The sequence below is a fragment of the Oncorhynchus mykiss genome, chromosome 7, assembly GCF_057628025.1.
Source record: "Oncorhynchus mykiss isolate SJ-2025 chromosome 7, ASM5762802v1, whole genome shotgun sequence".
Taxonomy (NCBI): domain Eukaryota; kingdom Metazoa; phylum Chordata; class Actinopteri; order Salmoniformes; family Salmonidae; genus Oncorhynchus; species Oncorhynchus mykiss.
In genome coordinates this window covers 6,715,001-6,737,500 of record NC_143028.1, presented here as the reverse complement: position 1 = coordinate 6,737,500, position 22,500 = coordinate 6,715,001, and the positions used below count along the sequence as shown (strand labels likewise).

At 46.7% G+C, this 22,500-nt stretch overlaps 1 protein-coding gene across 50 annotated transcripts in view; it reads right to left on the bottom strand.

Annotated features, from left to right (window-relative positions):
* LOC110528828 (tensin-1) overlaps positions 1–22,500 on the bottom strand; it is a 309,937-nt gene that overhangs the window by 46,766 nt on the left and 240,671 nt on the right. For 25 of the 50 annotated variants that reach the window (XM_090240065.1, XM_090240023.1, XM_090240024.1 and 22 more), the window contains 9 exons: positions 21,649–21,669; positions 19,756–19,782; positions 19,580–19,621; positions 8,699–8,748; positions 7,280–7,451; positions 7,075–7,125; positions 6,818–6,940; positions 2,768–2,832; positions 1,136–1,219 (listed from right to left, as the gene is read on the bottom strand). In XM_090240065.1, the coding sequence (XP_090096191.1) occupies positions 1,136–1,219; positions 2,768–2,832; positions 6,818–6,940; positions 7,075–7,125; positions 7,280–7,451; positions 8,699–8,748; positions 19,580–19,621; positions 19,756–19,782; positions 21,649–21,669 (635 nt within the window). Of the gene's footprint in view, positions 1–1,135; positions 1,220–2,767; positions 2,833–6,817; positions 6,941–7,074; positions 7,126–7,279; positions 7,452–8,698; positions 8,749–12,561; positions 13,029–19,579; positions 19,622–19,755; positions 19,783–21,648; positions 21,670–22,500 lie in introns of those variants that run through there. The other 25 variants (XM_090240020.1, XM_090240039.1, XM_090240045.1 and 22 more) reach the window with 3 other exon arrangements.

The window sequence follows — 22,500 nt, the reverse complement described above, 5'->3', positions numbered from 1 at the left end:
CCCTTTGCTCCCCCCACGCTCAGCTGGCAGCCGCCAGATGGTTCGGTCTCCCAAATGAAATTAGGTCAGAACAGGAAGCAATCACAGACCAGCTGGGCTGTGTAAGGAGCTCCCTGTGTAACAGCGGGGTCACGCTGGAAAACACGGCCACACAGATTCTGACATATAACAGTTACTACTGTACAGAGATATATATATATATATATATAATGTTGGGCTGCCACAGAGATCAAGTCTGGACAACCATCCGCCACTTTGGCTCAGGACATTCCACTCAAGGATCTAACCTATATTCTAATCTAGAGTGGAATTTGCTCACAAGAATGTTGATGATGATTTGATAGTGATACCTCTCAGTGTGTTTCTCTATGTGGTGCGTTTCTACGGCAGCGTAGCAGTGCTGAGATCCACCCCCCCTCCCAATGTTAATGTGACACATGCCAGACCATAATAAGTTCAGACTGCGGGGAACTGGCTGGGGGATAATTATATCTGAGTAAGGAAACAGCAGCTGGTCAGAGGCCTAGTGCTGCTACTGCTGCTGTTGCCTGCTGGATACACCTGGGGTTCCCTTATCTGCCACAAACTATGGATACCGGATCAGTTTGTATTTCTAAGCGCCACTAAGGGTTCCCTTACAAAGCCACCTCTTCAGCATGCCAGATCACTGAGGAGGGGAGGAAGGAACGATGGATAGTAGTGTCAGAATGAACTCTGAAAACCATTTGACCTTTCAGCTCTCAGTGGAATCCTGGAGAATGCAAAAAGCTGCTAGGCTTTCCAAAAAACATTATTCCTCAATTATGTCAATTAGCTTCATTGGGAGGATTAAGGGAACAAAAGGACAGAGAGAGGCATTTCCTGTTTGGGACGCACTGGGAGCGAGCGACTGAGGAGAGGAGGATAGCCTTTGAAACAGTGAGAGTTACACCAGGTCATCCATTGACTGGATTCCACTCTGAGAAGTCACGCCCATCCCTTTACCCTTGTTGACTTCTTCAATGAACAGAATGAAGGATACACATTCTAAGAATGGAATCCAGCCGGTTGCTCTCACCAAGGGATCAAACTCATCCAGCCTATAGGAAGTTGTAGGGTGCAAAAACAAGAAGTGAGGTAGTAAGTGGTAACTGACCTTCTCTGGGACGGTTGACCCACAGGAAGTGCTTTGTCTTCGTAGAAGCGCCTCATGGCGAACCTGTCCAGTGCCTGGTCAGCACTGAAGACCACAGGAGAGACAACGGTAATGATCAGCTCTTCTTCACTGAACACATACCATATACTATACAATAAGTTTTCCCTGAAATGACCCTGAAAAGTGTCCTTACGTTGTCTTCTCCCTTAAAAATATCCTTAATCGACCGTGTCCCTTAAGAGGTGTCCTTAATCTACAGCTTTTCATCTTTTGCCATCCCCACAATGCTACAGTATCTCAGTATTATTATCTGATCAATGTACAGATGTAGGATCTTAATTTGATCACCCTGTTGCAGGAAAACTTTCCTGAAGTGTATTTGAGGTTAAAAAGTATTCTGAAGTTCAAAAATGTCCATGAATTATAATCCACATAATAATTCACATGTCCTGTGGCTGCAGGATTATTTTCCTGCTGTAGCAAACTGGTTCAAATAAAGATCCTACATCTGTAACATGTAACGTTTGTTTACTGTTTACTCTTCTAGAATGCCAATGACTCTCAAGCATTAAGCAAGATAGTTCGGGTATCAAAGAAACAAGTGTGATTTGACCTTTCTTATCTTTACAGGATATGACATATGTAAATCTTCCTGTTTATTGACCAAACATACACCAGTGCCTGAACAGAATGTTTTGGCATAACAACCACATCAGTGTTTAATTTGAGGCCCGATCCCGATTCCCTTTGGCCTATCTATCTGTTACAGATCTACGTGCTTGTCCTGACATCACCCCATGTTTTTGTCCATGACTTGACCGACATCTCAAGGGGTGAAGCCATTGAAATCAGGGTTGGGGTGAATTCTAATGGAAGTCGGTCAATTCAGGAAGTGATTTGAATTTAAAATCCCAAAATGGAAAAAGCTTTTGACATATATTGCTTCTCCTTTTTAGCTTATTGAGAAGTCAATTAAAATATGATATGTTGACTAATAACACACAGGGTACATGAGGTCAGTTTGTCTGCAGTCAGAAGTCTCTGGTACCTGGCTGATATGTTGACTAATAATAAACAGGGTAAATGAGGTCAGTTTGTCTGCAGTCAGAAGTCTCTGGTACCTGGCTGATATGTTGACTAATAACAAACAGGGTACATGAGGTCAGTTTGTCTGAGGTCAGAAGTCTCTGGTACCTGGCTGATATGTTGACTAATAACAAACAGGGTAAATGAGGTCAGTTTGTCTGCAGTCAGAAGTCTCTGGTACCTGGCTGATATGTTAACTAATAACAAACAGGGTACATGAGGTCAGTTTGTCTGAGGTCAGAAGTCTCTGGTACCTGGCTGATATGTTGACTAATAACAAACAGGGTACATGAGGTCAGTTTGTCTGCAGTCAGAAGTCTCTGGTACCTGGCTTATATGTTGACTCATAACAAACAGGGTACATGAGGTCAGTTTGTCTGCAGTCAGAAGTTTCTGGTACCTGGCTGATATGTTGACTAATAACACACAGGGTAAATGAGGTCAGTTTGTCTGAGGTCAGAAGTCTCTGGTACCTGGCTGATATGTTGACTAATAATAAACAGGGTAAATGAGGTCAGTTTGTCTGCAGTCAGAAGTCTCTGGTACCTGGCTGATATGTTGCTGTAATGCATGTAGGCAGCCACCACCACTCCTGTCCTCCCACGGTTCCCCTGCAGAAAGAGAGAGAGAGGGGAGAGAGAGGGAGAGAGGGGGAGGGAGAGGGAGAGAGAGGGGGGAGATGGAGGGAGAGAATAGGGGAGATAGGGGGGAGAGGGGGAGAGAAGGAGAGAGGGGGAGGGAGAGGGAGAGAGAGGGGGAGAGGGAGGGAGAGAATAGGGGAGAGGGGGAGAGAGGGAGAGAGAGGGGGAGAGAGGGGGAGGGAGAGGAGGAGAGCGGGGGAGGGAGAGGGAGAGAGAGGGGGGAGAGGGAGGGAGAGAATAGGGGGGAGATAGGGGAGAGAGGGGGAGAGAGGGAGAGAGAGGGGGAGAGAGGGGGAGGGAGAGGGAGAGAGGGGGGAGAGGGAGAAAGAGGGGGAGAGGGAGAGAGAGGGGGGAGAGGGAGGGAGAGAATAGGGGGAGATAGGGGGGAGAGAGGAGAGAGAGGGGGAGAGGGGGAGGGAGAGGGAGAGAGAGGGGGGAGAGGGAGAGCGAGAATAGGGGGATATAGGGGGAGAGAGGGAGAGAGAGGGGGGAGAGAGGGGGAGGGAGAGGGAGGGAGGGGGAGGGAGAGAGAGGGGGGAGAGGGGAGAGAGAGATAGGGGGAGATGGGGGGAGAGAGGGGAGAGAGAGAGGGAGGGAGGGAGGGAGAGAGAGGGGGGAGAGGGAGAGAGAGAATAGGGGAGATAGGGGGGAGAGAGAGAGAGAGAGGGGGAGGGGGGATAGGGGGGATGGGGAGAAGGAGATATACTTTTTGAGAAAGAATACAAGGCTATTTTTAGTTACACACTTTAAGGCTGAATAATGTTTGTACCTGCAGTGTAGACATGTAAATGCTGTACAGTGAGTTAGATTTGAGTGACCAGGCTATTTTCAAGCCAAACTGTCACAGATGGAATGTGATCAAACTGCCTGGTTCCATTTATCACAATGACATTGTTTGTGGTCAAATTCAACTGAAGATAGAAATGTAACACTACCGGAGAAACCTTTGACCCTCAACTCTGAAACAGCAAGTGGAACATTTCTGACTGGGGCGATAACAAATAGCATTTAGTCAAATTAGGCGTTTCTGAATGGAAGCAGTTTTTCCATCTTGACCAAAAGCTTCAATTTCAGGACGAGGGGAAAAATTAAGTGTTGGTAACCATGGGGATGCTCTGTTTGCTACCACTTGTTGTACATATTGAATAAAATGTTCCCCCACAGACCCACAGAGTTACTACTCACTATTCAGCTACATTGACTCAAAGTCTTTAACACTGATTGATAGAGACTTAGATGAAGTTTTTAAAGTCGTTTTTTGGGGAGTTACTGTTGTTGACATTGGATCATTCATGACAAGTTGTATGATGAATCATTGGGCCTGAGAGGTTGGGGGAGGAGGATGTGCTGCCAAAACACAAGCAGCAGCAACAACAGCCTCTATTAGAATCAAATGACTCTCATGTTCACTGGATTTCTTTGTGATATACAGCTTCAGTCTAACAGTCTGCAGTTAAGAACCATTTAAATGTTTAACCAGCAATACGAGAATGTGGAGGACTTGTCTTCCAACTACAAGACAGCTTGATTATCCCACTTTGTCCAATGAGGTACAGGGAGACAGTTTGGTGTTTTACCTCCTTACCAATGAGGATGGAGGACATACAGAGTAGAGTATTCATAGGCTGTCTCCTTTCACTCTTCAAACAGAGAGCACCCTCTACTGTCCTTAACACAGTGGACCGCGGCATACTGTAACACTCCCGGGAAGAAACCCTTCATTCCTCCCTTCCCTGGAGTGATCAGAGATCTGTAAGACCACGGGACCCTGTTCCAATACCCTGACTATGTATCCTTCCTTCCTTCCCTGGAGTGATCAGAGATCTGTAAGACCACGGGACCCTGTTCCAATACCCTGACTATGTATCCCTCCTTCCTTCCCTGGAGTGATCAGAGATCTGTAAGACCACGGGACCCTGTTCCAATACCCTGACTATGTATCCTTCCTTCCTTCCTCCCTTCCCTGGAGTGATCAGTGATCTGTAAGACTACTGGACCCTGTTCTAATACTTTGACTATGTATCCTTCCTTCCTCCCTTCCCTGGAGTGATCAGAGATCTGTAAGACCACGGGACCCTGTTCCAATACCCTGACTATGTATCCTTCCTTCCTTCCTCCCTTCCCTGGAGTGATCAGTGATCTGTAAGACTACGGGACCCTGTTCCAATACTTTGACTATGTATCCTTCCTTCCTCCCTTCCCTGGAGTGATCAGAGATCTGTAAGACTACGGGACCCTGTTCCAATACTTTGACTATGTATCCTTCCTTCCTTCCTCCCTTCCCTGGAGTGATCAGTGATCTGTAAGACTACGGGACCCTGTTCCAATACTTTGACTATGTATCCTTCCTTCCTCCCTTCCCTGGAGTGATCAGAGATCTGTAAGACTACGGGACCCTGTTCCAATACCCTGACTATGTATCCTTCCTTCCTCCCTTCCCTGGAGTGATCAGAGATCTGTAAGACTACGGGACCCTGTTCCAATACTTTGACTATGTATCCTTCCTTCCTCCCTTCCCTGGAGTGATCAGAGATCTGTAAGACCACGGGACCCTGTTCCAATACTTTGACTATGTATCCCTCCTTCCTTCCCTGGAGTGATCAGAGATCTGTAAGACCACGGGACCCTGTTCCAATACCCTGACTATGTATCCTTCCTTCCTTCCTCCCTTCCCTGGAGTGATCAGTGATCTGTAAGACTACGGGACCCTGTTCCAATACTTTTACTATGTATCCTTCCTTCCTCCCTTCCCTGGAGTGATCAGAGATCTGTAAGACTACGGGACCCTGTTCCAATACCCTGACTATGTATCCTTCCTTCCTTCCTCCCTTCCCTGGAGTGATCAGTGATCTGTAAGACTACGGGACCCTGTTCCAATACTTTGACTATGTATCCTTCCTTCCTCCCTTCCCTGGAGTGATCAGAGATCTGTAAGACTACGGGACCCTGTTCCAATACCCTGACTATGTATCCTTCCTTCCTCCCTTCCCTGGAGTGATCAGAGATCTGTAAGACTACGGGACCCTGTTCCAATACTTTGACTATGTATCCTTCCTTCCTCCCTTCCCTGGAGTGATCAGAGATCTGTAAGACCACGGGACCCTGTTCCAATACTTTGACTATGTATCCCTCCTTCCTTCCCTGGAGTGATCAGAGATCTGTAAGACCACGGGACCCTGTTCCAATACCCTGACTATGTATCCTTCCTTCCTTCCTCCCTTCCCTGGAGTGATCAGTGATCTGTAAGACTACGGGACCCTGTTCCAATACTTTTACTATGTATCCTTCCTTCCTCCCTTCCCTGGAGTGATCAGAGATCTGTAAGACTACGGGACCCTGTTCCAATACCCTGACTATGTATCCTTCCTTCCTTCCTCCCTTCCCTGGAGTGATCAGTGATCTGTAAGACTACGGGACCCTGTTCCAATACTTTGACTATGTATCCTTCCTTCCTCCCTTCCCTGGAGTGATCAGAGATCTGTAAGACTACGGGACCCTGTTCCAATACCCTGACTATGTATCCTTCCTTCCTTCCTCCCTTCCCTGGAGTGATCAGTGATCTGTAAGACTACGGGACCCTGTTCCAATACTTTGACTATGTATCCTTCCTTCCTCCCTTCCCTGGAGTGATCAGAGATCTGTAAGACTACGGGACCCTGTTCCAATACCCTGACTATGTATCCTTCCTTCCTCCCTTCCCTGGAGTGATCAGTGATCTGTAAGACTACGGGACCCTGTTCCAATACTTTGACTATGTATCCTTCCTTCCTCCCTTCCCTGGAGTGATCAGAGATCTGTAAGACCACGGGACCCTGTTCCAATACTTTGACTATGTATCCCTCCTTCCTTCCCTGGAGTGATCAGAGATCTGTAAGACCACGGGACCCTGTTCCAATACCATGACTATGTATCCTTCCTTCCTTCCTTCCCTGGAGTGATGTGTCTGACCACCTACCTTGTTGTGAAGCACCACTACATTGTGTTGGTCAGCGTTGAGCCAGGTGTCCATGGCCTTGCACATGCTGCAGATCTTATCCAGGGCAGGAGCATAATGGTCTGGCCAGCCAAACTCCAGCACCTACAGGGGGCCACACAGACCACTATCACATATCAACACTTCCACCACTACCATTGCATTTAGGAGAGTTGTGTGTGTGTGTGTGTGTGTGTGCGCGTGCGTGCTTTCGTGCGTGTGTATTTGTGTGTGTATACCTTGTGGTTAAGCTTGGTGATGTCATTCCTCCGCTCGCTTAGGTTGAGGAGCTGAAATCACAAAATCCACACCAATAAGCATGAGAACGATTCCAGGAAACAGTTGTACATCAGCAACAGGACGTGACAGGGTGCATGAAAAGCCGCCACACCAACAGACAGGCCCGGTAGTGAGGTAGAGCAGTGGCAGGACAAGGGGTCTCACCAGATAGTGTTCCCCGTGTTTGGAGGCCAGCATGGAGGCCACCTCCTTGATGTTGGAGGTGTAGCTGCGCTCCTCCGCTCCGCTGGGGAAGGAGACAGAGATGATCCTCTCGGTGATGTACACCAGGTCCACCTCATAGTTCTCATCCATGGCCTGCAGCAGACTGACACTCCTGGGGGGAGGAGAGGAGAGAGGAGAGAGGAGAGAGGAGAGAGGAGAGTGGAGAGTGGAGAGAGGAGAGGATAGATAGTTAAAGTGATGTACAACAGATTCACCTCATAGTTCTCATCCATGGCCTGCAACATACACACTCCTGGGGAGAGGAGAGGAGGGGAAGAGGACGGATAGTTAGATATGTGATGTATACTAGGTCCACCTCATAGTTCTCAGAGGAGAGGAGAGGAGAGGAGAGGAGATGAGATGAGATGAGATGGTAGAGGAGAGGAGATGAGATGAGATGAGATGAGATGGGATGGGAGAGGAGAGGAGAGGAGAGATAGTTAGAGAAATTATGTACACCTGGTCCACCTCACAGTCCTTCTCCATGGCCTGCAGCAGACTGACACTCCTGGGGAGAGGGGGAGTGGAGAGAGGGGGAGATGAGGGGAGAGAGGAGATGAGGGGAGATGAGGGGAGAGAGGAGATGAGGGGAGAGGAGAAGGGAGGAGAGGGAAGAGGTGAGAGAGTTAGAGAGGTGATGTACACCTCATTGTCCTCCTCTATGGCCTGCAGCAGACTGACACTCCTGGGGAGGAAGATACTTAGAGTTCTGACAAAACGTTTCAGAGTACTGAGCGCAGATCTAGGATCAGCTTGCACCTTATGATCTAAAAGGTCAAACTGATCCTAGATCAGCACTGCTACTCTGTATGAATATGGCCCCTGATATCTTACAGGGTTTGTACATCAGCACTAGTCTATGAAGCTCTTCCTTGGTGGCTCTTGTGTGTGGTATCTATTATCTAGCATATCTTTGATGTATGAGTCTTCAGTACTGACAAACCTATGTGATTTATGTCTATGGTAATTGGAAAGTGGCGTCACATGATAACACACATGTTTTCATAAACATCTTCAATCCTTCAGTTCAGAAGAAAGTGTTCTGGAATGATCCAAGCGGGTATTGCGCAATCATTCTGATCAGCTCCCCAAATCCCGACTCCCAGCTGGCTGTTAGATGGGAAACGTAGCTGGAGAAACAGGCATGGTTGTCACAGTGATCTGACAACAGGATAGAATACATCCTGATGGGGTTTTGATAGGCCTGTGTCCATGGATTTCAGTGTGTGTTGAGCGCTATGGGCATCAATGAACCGAAACGTGAGGTCAGAGAAACAGGTGTAAACGTGGCCGTATACTGCAGTAGATGAGGAATAGTGACAGCCTGGATAGTGAGGGAAAGACAGTGGTCTCTCTTACCGTGATGGCCTTCGTCTAGTCTGCTCACTCTTACAGGACCTTGGGGTTCCCTACAGAGAACACAGAGAAGATAGAGCACACACTCAGTCTCCTTGATCAACTTGGCATTGTTTGTGTTTGACGTAAGTGTGCGAGTGAGTGTAATACACAACTGCATTGTAAATTCCACATTAAAGCACACTGCATCTGGTCTTCTACTATATGAAATCCAAACACAACTGGATGGAATTTAGCCATGATGAGATGCGTCCATTGCGTTGAAATAACATGATATCCCTGGGGACTTACTTGTACCCAGTGTCCCCATCCTCAGTCTAACTATAGAGAGAAAAGCAGTGGAGAATATCGAGGATTCATTTCAACAACGAGGGTGATTAGCAGTAGACAATAGGTCACAGTGTTCAGACACAAAGTGCTGTGTTCTAAAATAGATGCTGTCGGACAGCATCACATAGTATTACCGGGGTATTAGCCTGTCTATGACCCTGGTGACAGGGTGGTGATGGGTTGGTTGGTTAGTGGCATGTGGCATGTGGCAACAGTCTTAAACAGCTTTCTTTGCTCATCTCCTCATCTCCTCGTCTCCTTTCCTTCATGGTAACGTAATCCAGCAACATTAGGAAACATCTAATTACTGATAATTGGTTGTTTCCTGTTACAGTAATCCAACTGACATCACATACTTGGCGTGTCCTGCAACCAACCAGCCAACCAGCACACTCCTGGCACAGGCTGCAGGTTGAAACGTTCAGTTTGATACGCTAGCAAAGTACTGTATGTTTGAAATGTGAAATTACCCAAACATTTAAAGTTAGCCTGTACAGTACATAGCTGTCTGTCAGTCTGTGTTTGACCCTTCTGTAAGAGTTACATTGACTACATCCTGCCATCTGTCTGTCCATGGTCACGAAGACAGGGAGATGAGGACAGGGAGACGTCTACCTATACTGGGACATCAGTAGGGCTACCTTTAGTGATTCAACATCCTTTTTACCAAAAGGCAAGCACTGCCTTCCCCATCTGGCTGGAGAAATACACAGCACTATGTGAAGGAGGACACAGAGGACCTGAACAGAACAGAAAGTTATGTACACAGTACAGAGCTCTGTGTTGCCATTGTTCCATTCATTTCTCTGTGATGAAACTAATCCTCGTCAGGCAAAAGGAAAACCCATTATTCATAGTGATGTGACTAGAAACAGATGCTGCCTGCTGGAACCAAGGACACTGTTGCTCCAAAACTGTAACAATATGTCTGTTCACAGGGGACAAGAGTGACAATTACGTAAGAACAAGGTCTCTTGCATCACACACATGGCATATGGCATGGACACACGCAGAACTAAACGTGTACACACAACACAACCACCAATTCTCTCATACAATCTGTGTCCAACCGTCCACACACACACACACACACACACACACACACACACACACACACACACACACACACACACACACCACTCTTTTTTTCATCATTTGTAACTCAGAAAGCTATCCCTAAGTGACTGTTAGTGTGTGTGTGTGTGTGTGTGTGTGTGTGTGTGTGTGTGTGTGTGTGTGTCCTACGTTCCCACCTCAGTAATACTCATCACAGTTATCAAAACCAGCTGTAAAGATACTCTACCCAGCAGGACCAACAAACTACCAACAAGAGAATCCCAGAGAGACAGGAGGAAGACATTCCATGTAAGACCACAACACAGAGAGACAGGAGGAAGACATTCCATGTAAGACCACAACATAGAGAGACAGGAGGAAGACATTCAATGTAAGACCACAACACAGAGAGACAGGAGGAAGACATTCCATGTAAGACCGCAACACACACAGAGACAGGAGGAAGACATTCCATGTAAGACCACACACACACAGAGAGACAGGAAGAAGACATTCAATGTAAGACCACAACACAGAGAGACAGGAGGAAGACATTCCATGTAAGACCACAACACACAGAAAGACAGGAAGAAGACATTCCGTGTAAGACCACAACACACAGAGAGACAGGAGGAAGACATTTAATGTAAGACCACAACACACACAGAGACAGGAGGAAGACATTCCATGTAAGACCACAACACACAGAAAGACAGGAAGAAGACATTCCGTGTAAGACCACAACACACAGAGAGACAGGAGGAAGACATTTAATGTAAGACCACAACACACACAGAGACAGGAGGAAGACATTCCATGTAAGACCACAACACAGAGAGACAGGAGGAAGACATTCAATGTAAGACCACAACACACACAGAGACAGGAGGAAGACATTCCATGTAAGACCACACACACACAGAGAGACAGGAAGAAGACATTCAATGTAAGACCACAACACAGAGAGACAGGAGGAAGACATTCCATGTAAGACCACAACACACAGAAAGACAGGAAGAAGACATTCCGTGTAAGACCACAACACACAGAGAGACAGGAGGAAGACATTTAATGTAAGACCACAACACACACAGAGACAGGAGGAAGACATTCCATGTAAGACCACAACACAGAGAGACAGGAGGAAGACATTCCATGTAAGACCACAACATAGAGAGACAGGAGGAAGACATTCAATGTAAGACCACAACACAGAGAGACAGGAGGAAGACATTCCATGTAAGACCGCAACACACACAGAGACAGGAGGAAGACATTCCATGTAAGACCACACACACACAGAGAGACAGGAAGAAGACATTCAATGTAAGACCACAACACAGAGAGAGACAGGAGGAAGACATTTAATGTAAGACCACAACACACACAGAGACAGGAGGAAGCCATTCCATGTAAGACCACAACACACAGAAAGACAGGAAGAAGACATTCCGTGTAAGACCACAACACACAGAGAGACAGGAGGAAGACATTTAATGTAAGACCACAACACACACAGAGACAGGAGGAAGACATTCCATGTAAGACCACAACACAGAGAGACAGGAGGAAGACATTCAATGTAAGACCACAACACACACAGAGACAGGAGGAAGACATTCCATGTAAGACCGCAACACACACAGAGACAGGAGGAAGACATTCCATGTAAGACCACACGCACACAGAGAGACAGGAAGAAGACATTCAATGTAAGACCACAACACAGAGAGACAGGAGGAAGACATTCCATGTAAGACCACAACACACAGAAAGACAGGAAGAAGACATTCCGTGTAAGACCACAACACACAGAGAGACAGGAGGAAGACATTTAATGTAAGACCACAACACACACAGAGACAGGAGGAAGACATTCCATGTAAGACCACAACACAGAGAGACAGGAGGAAGACATTCAATGTAAGACCACAACACACAGAGAGACAGGAAGAAGACATTCAATGTAAGACCACAACACACAGAGAGACAGGAGGAAGACATTCAATGTAAGACCACAACACACAGAGAGACAGGAGGAAGACATTCCATGTAAGACCACACCACACAGAGAGACAGGAGGAAGACATTCCATGTAAGACCACAACACAGAGAGACAGGAAGAAGACACACCAAACGTGGAAAACAAAGTTTAACCTAAAACCAATGACATGGTGAAATGTTTTTGTGATTTGACATTGAATTCACAATAGTTGACAACTCAACCAAATATAAATCAAAAATAGACATTGAGCTGGTCTGTTGCCATTGGGTAATGCAACAACATAAGGACAAACTCATTATTAAAGGGGAATTTCACCCAAAACATACAACTTCATATGCCATTCCTCAAGGCACCCTAGATCCCCTAAATACACCCAAATACAAAGTAGTGTGTTTGACAGCAGGGAAACATACACTAAAAAGCCAGATTTGACCGTCATCCCACCAGGTACACTTCCAGAGTGGGCGTGGCCTACCTTAAATAGGTACTCAGCGCTCCGCCTCCAGGAATTGCGGAAGGAGGTGAGGCGCCTGCGGAGGGCGCCACCTGAGGTCATGGCTGGACTGGTCTGGTCTGGACCAGGGTCCCTCTCGCTCTAGCCCTTCTTTGTTCACCCTATCGCCCTGGGGAAGGCTTCAATGACCAAACGCCTTGGTTGTCAATCACAGAGAAACACCTGGAGTCTAATATCCATATTTGTTTCCTTCCAAGAGACGACAAAGATCTTGTTGTATATGTCCAGTTTGTTCTTTTTTGTTTATTCCTTTGTCATGATGGGACTCTCTCCTCAAAAAGTCTCAGCTCCCCCCAAAACAGGTTCCAGCTCAGTCTTTAACGCTCTCAGTCTTTGACGCTGTTCTTCTCCTCCGTGCCTCTCGTTTGTCTTTCCCTTTAGTGCTTATTCTTTCTCCTCTCCCGCCCACTTTTGGTTTCTCCCTTCCCTCTTTCTTATTATGCCTCATTATTTCTTCTTTCTCTCTCTATCTCTCTCTCTCTCTCTCTCTCTATCTCTCTCTCCCTCTCTCTCTCTCTCTTTCTCTCCCTCTCTCTCTCTCTCTCTCTCTCCCTCCCTCTCCCTCTCTCTCTCTCTCTCTCTCCCTTCTCTCTCTCTCTCTCTCTCTCCCTTCTCTCCCTCCCTCCCTCTCTCTCGCTCTCCCTTCTATCTCTCTCTCTCCCTCCCTCTCTCTCTCTCGCTCTGTGGTTTGTGTGTGTGTGTGTGCGTGTGGTCCCCCTCTAAATACTACTACGTCTCCAAGTTAATTAAATGTACTTATTGTAAAGCGACACCACCACATTGTGCTAGTGTGAATGCCTTGGAACAGTGGGACTACGAGAGGTCGTTTGTTGGCTAACACTCTTCCCGAAACCCATCCGTTGACCCTTAGCTACCAATTACACATTTCCAGAGTAATTCCAGAGAGAGCTGGTGTTTCCCTCTATCGTATATATGTGTAACCCTGACTGCTCCCTATAACACTGATGCTCTTATATACCAGGGATTCAGAGTTGAGAGCAGAAATACTTTCCTCCAGTGCTGACTGAGGTCAGAGAGAGGGGAAGAGCTGAGGAATACAGGAGACCACTGAAACCAGATGATTTTCTCTCTCTAAAGTGTGCTTCCTAGTGTCACAACCAGTGAGGAGGAGGAGGAACCACTGTGTTAGTTGAATGTATGTTAGGTAAATGTGTGTTAGGTGGATGTGTGTTAGGTTAAGGTGTGTTAGGTGAATGTGTGTTAGGTTGATGTGTGTTAGGTAAATGTGTGTTAGGTACATTTGTGTTAGGTACATTTGTGTTAGGTAAATGTGTGTTAGGTTAAGGTGTGTTAGGTGAATGTGTGTTAGGTTAATGTGTGTTAGGTAAATGTGTGTTAGGTTAATGTGTGTTAGGTACATTTGTGTTAGGTTAATGTGTGTTGGGTTAATGTGTGTTAGGTGAATGTGTGTTAGGTTAATGTGTGTTAGGTGGATGTGTGTTAGGTTAATGTGTGTTAGGTTAATTAATGTGTGTAGGTAAATGTCTGTTAGGTTAATGTGTGTTAGGTAAATGTGTGTTAGGTTAATGTGTGTTAGGTTAAGGTGTGTTAGGTGAATGTGTGTTAGGTTAAGGTGTGTTAGGTAAATGTGTGTTAGTGTCACGTTCTGACCATCGTTCGTGTGTGTTTTCCTTGTTTTAGTGTTGGTCAGGACGTGAGCTGGGTGGGCATTCTATGTTGGATGTCTTGTTTGTCTATTTCTATGTCTGGCCTGATATGGTTCTCAATCAGAGGCAGGTGTTAGTCATTGTCTCTGATTGGGAACCATATTTAGGTAGCCTGGGTTTCACTGTGTGTTTTGGGGTGATTGTCCTTAGTGCTTGGGTGATTGTCCTTAGAGATGCCAGTCTGCAAGGAGCCGCCAGAGCTGCCAGTCTGCAAGGAGCCGCCAGTCTGCATGGAGCAGCCAGGGCCGCCAGTCAGCATGGAGCAGCCAGAGCCGCCAGTCAGCATGGAGCAGCCAGAGCCGCCAGTCAGCATGGAGCAGCCAGAGCCGCCAGTCAGCATGGAGCAGCCAGAGCCGCCAGTCAGCATGGAGCAGCCAGAGCCGCCAGTCAGCATGGAGCAGCCAGAGCCGCCAGTCAGCATGGAGCAGCCAGAGCAGCCAGTCAGCATGGAGCAGCCAGAGCTGCCAGTCAGCATGGAGCAGCCAGAGCTGCCAGTCAGCCAGGATCTTCCAGATCCGCCAGTCAGCCAGGATCCACTATTCAGCCAGGATCCGCCATTCAGCCAGGATCTTCCAGATCCGCCAGTCAGCCAGGATCCGCCAGTCAGCCGGGATCTGCCAGAACTGCCAGTCAGCCGGGATCTGCCAGAACTGCCAGTCAGCCAGGATCTGCCAGAACTGCCAGCCAGCCAGGATCTGCCAGAGCCAACTACCTGCCTGGGCTTCCTCTCAGTGTTGGGCTTCCTCTCAGTCCTGAGCTACCCCTCAGTCCCGAGCTACCCCTCTGTCCCGAGCTACCCCTCAGTCCCGAGCTACCCCTCTGTCCCGAGCTACCCCTCTGTCCCGAGCTACCCCTCTGTCCCGAGCTACCCCTCTGTCCCGAGCTGCCCCTCTGTCCCGAGCTGCCATTAAGGAGGGTCGCCTATCTAGGGACGCTAAGGAGGTGGACTAATACTATTATGGAGTGGGGTCCATGTCCAGCGCCAGAGCCGCCACCGCGGACAGATGCCCACCCACACCCTCCCCTATAGGTTTAGGTTGTGCGTCCGGAGTCCGCACCTTGGAGGGGGGGTACTGTCACGTTCTGACCATCGTTCGTGTGTGTTTTCCTTGTTTTAGTGTTGGTCAGGACGTGAGCTGGGTGGGCATTCTATGTTGGATGTCTTGTTTGTCTATTTCTGTCTGGCCTGATATGGTTCTCAATCAGAGGCAGGTGTTAGTCATTGTCTCTGATTGGGAACCATATTTAGGTAGCCTGGGTTTCACTGTGTTTTTGGGTGATTGTCCTTAGTGTCCTGATGTCCGTGTTCTGTGTTTATGTGCACGAGTATTAGGCTGTTTCGGTTTTCGTTACGTTTATTGTTTTGTAGTGTTTGTATTTAGATTCGTGTTGCTTCAGTTTAATAAACATGGATCGCAATCTACACGCTGCATTTTGGTCCGACTCTCCTTCACCCGAAGAAAGCCGTTACAGTTAGGTTAATGTGTGTTGGGTGACTGTGTGTTGGGTGACTGTGTGTTGGCTGACTGTGTGTTGGGTGACTGTGTGTTGGCTGACTGTGTGTTGGCTGACTGTGTGTTGGCTGACTGTGTGTTGGCTGACTGTGTTGGCTGACTGTGTGTTGGCTGACTGTGTTGGCTGACTGTGTGTTGGCTGACTGTGTGTTGGGTGACTGTGTGTCGTCATCCCCACCAGCACTACACAGCTGGTTCAAATAGCTTTGATGATTTGAATCAGCTGTATAGTGCCAGGGCAAAAACCAAAATGTGCTCATCCTCTCCTCTCCTCAGCTCTCTTATCCTCTTCAACTCCTTTCATCTTCTCCTCTCCTCCCTAAGCTCTCCCATCTTCTCTTCAACTCCTCTCATTTCCTCTCCTCCCTCAGCTCTCCTTTCCTCAGCTCTACTCTCTTCTCTTCAACTCTCCTCATCTCCTCCTCTCCTCACCAATCACGTCAGAGCCATCCCAGGGACTGCGTCTGGAGCTATAGTAAGTGTGACTTAAATCGACCCAGAGCCTCCCGGGTGGCACAGTGGTCTAAGGCACTGCACCCCGGGCTAGCTATGCCACCGGAGACTCTGGGTTCGAGCCCAGGCTCTGTCGCAGCGGGCCGCAACCGGGAGGTGTGGCGACGCACAATTGGCTTAGCGTCGTCCGGGTTAGGGAGGGTTTGGCCGGTAGGGATATCCTTGTCTCATCGCTCACTAGCGTCTCCTGTAGCGGGCCGGGCGCATTGCACACTGACCAGGTGGCCAGGTGTACAGTGTTTCCGCCGACACATTGGTGCGGCTGGCTTCCGGGTTGGATGCGCGCTGGGTTAAGAATCAGTGCGGCTTGGTTGGGTTGTGTTTTGGAGGACGCATGGCTCTCGACCTTCGTCTCTCCCGAGTCCGTATGGGATTTGTAGCGATGAGACGAGACAGTAACTACTACCAATTGGATCCCACGAAAAAGGGGGTAAAAAAATAATACAATTTTAAAAATCTACCCAGGGTGCATTTGGCTATTTGGCTATTGGCTAACCAAATAAATATTCCACAATCACTTCCTCTCTCTAAAGCGTTAGTACTGCTGTAATTCTATAATAGGAACACTAAACTCCCTCCTCCTCCTAATCTGACATTTTGGGATGAACCTGGAAGCATTTCAGGGACACCATGTCACACGCTCTCCTGTTTTTAGTCCACTGTCACCAGCTTTCTGTCTCGTTGTCTAACCCTAAGCCTTATAAACCAGAACATCCAACCTACTGTCTTCTCTCTCTCTCTCCCACTCTCACTCTCACTCTCACTCACACACAGACTCAGTCCCTCACTCTCTCTCTCACCCCCCCTCTCTTTCTCTCTCCCCACCTCTCACTCCCTCTTCTCTTATTTTATCTCTCTCCCTCCTCCTCTCTCTGTCTCTCTCCCCACCTCTCACTCCCTCTTCTCTTATTGTATCTCTCTCCCTCCTCGTCTCTCTCTCTCCCCACCTCTCACTCCCTCTTCTCTTATTTTATCTCTCTCTCTCCTCCTCTTTCTGTCTCTCTCCCCACCTCTCACTCCCTCTTCTCTTATTGTATCTCTCTCCCTCCTCGTCTCTCTCTCTCTCCCCACCTCTCACTCCCTCTTCTCTTATTGTATCTCTCTCCCTCCTCGTCTCTCTCTCTCTCCCCACCTCTCACTCCCTCTTCTCTTATTTTATCTCTCTCCCTCCTCTCTCTTTGGGATTCTAAAAAAACTCAAGCTGTGTAGCTTCCCTCCACCTACCGTACATGGGTATAAAGTATGTACTGTGTGTACAGTAGGGGAGAGTGGGGTAAGTTGAGCCACCCTTGTTTCTAGGAAACCATAAACAACATGTATCATTTGACCAAATATTTAGGAAGAGGTCATCATTTCATGGAGTCTGTATAAGAAACCAAATGAAAAAAGTGGTAATCAAGTCAAGTCCCCAAAAATTAAGTCAAATGAATTTATTGTGTTAGAGGTTTAATGATGTTTGTATTTAAACCAAAGTAGATATACATCAGTTGGGGTCTCTATAAGCTTCAATATGAGGTCCTAATCCTAGCATGAAAGTGCATCCTCGTAGCTGTGTGGGCTAATATAGTCAACATGTTTGCCTCGCGGTAAGTTGAGCTAATGGTTGAGCCAATGGCAAGTCGAGCAAATTGAAGTGTTTTCTTCCCAGGCATAACGCAAAGACATTATCACTGGGATGAGCTACTGTAACAACAGGGCCTGGCCTATGTTAATATTGTTTCATAAAAAGTAGAACGTTTTTCAGTGTTAAGCCTGTGTTAAAATATCCTTAAGATTATTAAAAGACAAAGTGATTGTGTTTGGAAAATAAAGATAGACATGGTTTTAAAATGGTTGTGGTAATATTTAACTCAGTACAGATATTTGTAGGCAGTCCCACAGCTCAACTTACACCAAACCCGGGGTAGGTTGTGTCAAGAGACCACTTTTTTCAGACAACCCATGTTTTCAAAACTGTAACGTTTACATGAATTCTGATTATTCCCAGGGATACACAACACCCTGAAATATATGTAGATATCTTTGTTAGAAAGAAACCTATATTTCTCTTGACGGAGTGATGAAAATTCAAAAATGTCTCAACTTACACCATTCTCCCCTAAATATAGGTATGTGTACAGTTTGTGTGTAAAGATGCTACAAGTGCATATAAGGTAACTGCATCCTAAATAACACAGGGTCCATCCATCCACAGATTGATCAGTCATCCTAAATAACACAGGGTCCATCCATCCACAGATTGATCAGTTATCCTAAATAACACAGGCTCCATCCATCCACAGATTGATCAGTCATCCTAAATAACACAGGCTCCATCCATCCACAGATTGATCAGTCATCCTAAATAACACAGGCTCCATCCATCCACAGATTGATCAGTCATCCTAAATAACACAGGGTCCATCCATCCACAGATTGATCAGTCATCCTAAATAACACAGGGTCCATCCATCCACAGATTGATCAGTCATCCTAAATAACACAGGGTCCATCCATCCACAGATTGATCAGTCATCCTAAATAACACAGGGTCCATCCATCCACAGATTGATCAGTCATCCTAAATAACACAGGCTCCATCCATCCACAGATTGATCAGTCATCCTAAGTAACACAGGGTCCATCCATCCACAGATTGATCAGTCATCCTAAATAACACAGGCTCCATCCATCCACAGATTGATCAGTCATCCTAAATAACACAGGGTCCATCCATCCACAGATTGATCAGTCATCCTAAATAACACAGGGTCCATCCATCCACAGATTGATCAGTCATCCTAAATAACACAGGGTCCATCCATCCACAGATTGATCAGTCATCCTAAATAACACAGGGTCCATCCATCCACAGATTGATCAGTCATCCTAAATAACACAGGGTCCATCCATCCACAGATTGATCAGTCAGTCAGTCAGTCAGTCTGTCAGCAGCAAACAATTACAGCTGTAGTCCACGTCTGGGTGACGTCTGCATTCACAGACTCATGTCTACTGGGTACATACAGTAGAGTACAGTATGGCTCAACAACGTCCACTGAAACAGAGTAAGCCACTGAGGTGGGAGACACTGCAGTGCTTTCCATGTTTTCCATAACTATTTTGGGGTCCCCTCCATACAATTGGGACACCTCTGACACTACAGTACATCACACTGCCCAGACAAGCCAGAGCTTCTGTAACATGCCTCCTGATGTATAGGCTGATAACTGTTGCAAATACCAATCATCAACATCACAGAAGTATGAAAAGAGAGAGGCTTACCGGAGTTTCTACATGCTTCAACGGCAGCTGAGGAGTGGCCGGCTGAAGGGAGAGAGAGATGGAGATCAGGTGAGTATATACCATTCTTTGTTTCTCCTTTATCTCTCCATGCAGGTTCATCTGATTCAATCACTTTGTCAAGAGAGACGAGGTCCAGACCTGGTTGTGCTACTCACCCGTGAATTAAGTGAAGCAACTGACCTCTGTCACATCGAATGGTAGAACAGAGACAGGGAAAAAGAGCAAGAGAAAGAGAGGAAGGGAGAGAGATAGAAAGAGAGGAAGGGAGAGAGATAGAAAGAGAGGAATGGAGAAAAGAAAAGCAGCTGTGAAGGTTCTTTTATAGAACTCTGTCCTCCCTGAACGCTGTTAATGATCCACCTGGGACACACTGCCGTTCCATTAACCCTGAGAGGAGAACATGAGGGCCTTGGGCCTGCTCACACACACACACACACACACACACACACACACACACACACACACACACACAGACATGCACACATGCACGCATGCACACATGCACGCACACACACACTCCCTGCTAACACGTACATAATTTGTTGCTGTGTGTGTGCATCAGTTTAAGTGTGTGTGTGTGTGTTTGTGTAGAAGCATCAAGTATCAGTAAACAGTGTGTGTGTGCGTGTGCGTGTGCGTGTGTGTGTGTGTGTGTGTGTGTGTGTGTGTGTGTGTGTGTGCGCGTGTGTGTGTAGAAGCATCAGCAAACAGTGTGTGTGCAGAAGCATCAGTAAACAGTGTGTGTGTAGATGCATCAGTAAACAGTGTGTGTGTAGAAGCATCAGTAAACAGTGTGTGTAGATGCATCAGTAAACAGTGTGTGTGTAGAAGCATCAGTAAACAGTGTGTGTAGATGCATCAGTAAACAGTGTGTGTGTAGATGCATCAGTAAACAGTGTGTGTGTAGAAGCATCAGTAAACAGTGTGTGTGTAGATGCATCAGTAAACAGTGTGTGTGTAGAAGCATCAGTAAACAGTGTGTGTAGATGCATCAGTAAACAGTGTGTGTGTAGAAGCATCAGTAAACAGTGTGTGTAGATGCATCAGTAAACAGTGTGTGTGTAGATGCATCAGTAAACAGTGTGTGTAGATGCATCAGTAAACAGTGTGTGTAAATGCATCAGTAAACAGTGTGTGTGTAGAAGCATCAGTAAACAGTGTGTGTGTAGATGCATCAGTAAACAGTGTGTGTGTAGATGCATCAGTAAACAGTGTGTGTGTAGAAGCATCAGTAAACAGTGTGTGTAGTTGCATCAGTAAACAGTGTGTGTGTAGATGCATCAGTAAACAGTGTGTGTGTAGATGCATCAGTAAACAGTGTGTGTGTAGATGCATCAGTAAACAGTGTGTTTAAGTCAATATTGAAACAGGGAGATTGATAGCAGTTAACTCTCCATCAGTCTAACATGCTCCTCATAGGAGTGGGCATCAGGACATGATGATGAAAACATAAAAACCCACTCCAAACCATTGAAATGAGCAGGTTTATTGAGTGTTTACATTTGTATCATGTCTTATGGTGTCCCACTCTCATAGCTACAGAACTATCTTTAGGGAAAGCATGCTACCATGCTAAAAAGGCATGGGAGGGAAAAAATGCAGAAGGCTCAAAATAAACATCTGTAGCACTGTTTTAAAAGCCATGGGAGTCAAAACAGACACAGTCCACGGGGAATCAGCACAAATGTGTGGATGTGGACTGTTTGGATTAGTAGAACATTCGGTCGTGACCAGGGGTTGGGGTCAATTCCTTTTCAAGTCAGTCAATTCAGAAAGTCAACAGAAATGCCCATTCTAATTCCCAGCGTTTCTCTGGGAGACCAAAATGGAATTAGAATTTGTACATTTCAGTTTACTTCCTGCAGTGAAATGGAATTGACCCCCTCACCATGGCACTCAAAGTGGCTTAATGCAGAAACGGTTTGTTATGAAGTCAAAGCACCAGACTATTTTTTGCCTCCCTGACGCAAGACAAGGTGCTGTGGACTAGAGCACCCTCTAGGGGACAAAAAGTAGCATTACACCGCTTTTTATTTCTCTCATCTCACCCAAGGAGGATCAGTGGACGGCTAAAGGAGGGAGGGAAGGAAGGAAGGACAGAGGGAAGGAAGCCATTCAAGACATTTCAATACTATACGGACATAGCCCCTAGAATAGATAAAAAACTTCAGAGTTGAACATGAACTTCTGACCCTGTGAGTGATTATTCTCAGAACAATCCCAGGACGTCACATAGACGTGAGTGAGGAGAACCTGGGGTCACAACTCTGTTTGGTGTACCTTCACACGTCATACGTTCATAACACACACACACACACACTTTAACCGACGGATGGGGGTATTCCATTACTATAGACTGTCAGAAGAATAACACACATACTGAGAAACCACTCTGTATGTGACCCTGTGTAGAGATTACCCCCTAACCAACCACTCTGTATGTGACCCTGTTTAGAGATTACCCCCTAACCAACTACTCTGTATGTGACTCTGTGTAGAGATTACCCCCTAACCAACCACTCTGTATGTGACCCTGTGTAGAGACTACCCCCTAACCAACCACTCTGTATGTGACTCTGTGTAGAGATTACTCCCTAACCAACCACTCTGTATGTGACCCTGTTTAGAGATTACCCCCTAACCAACCACTCTGTATGTGACCCTGTGTAGAGATTACCCCCTAACCAACCACTCTGTATGTGACCCTGTTTAGAGATTACCCCCTAACCAACCACTCTGTATGTGACTCTGTGTAGAGATTACCCCCTAACCAACCACTCTGTATGTGACCCTGTGTAGAGATTACCCCCTAACCAACCACTCTGTATGTGACCCTGTGTAGAGATTACCCCCTTACCAACCACTCTGTATGTGCCCCTGTGTAGAGATTACCCCCTAAC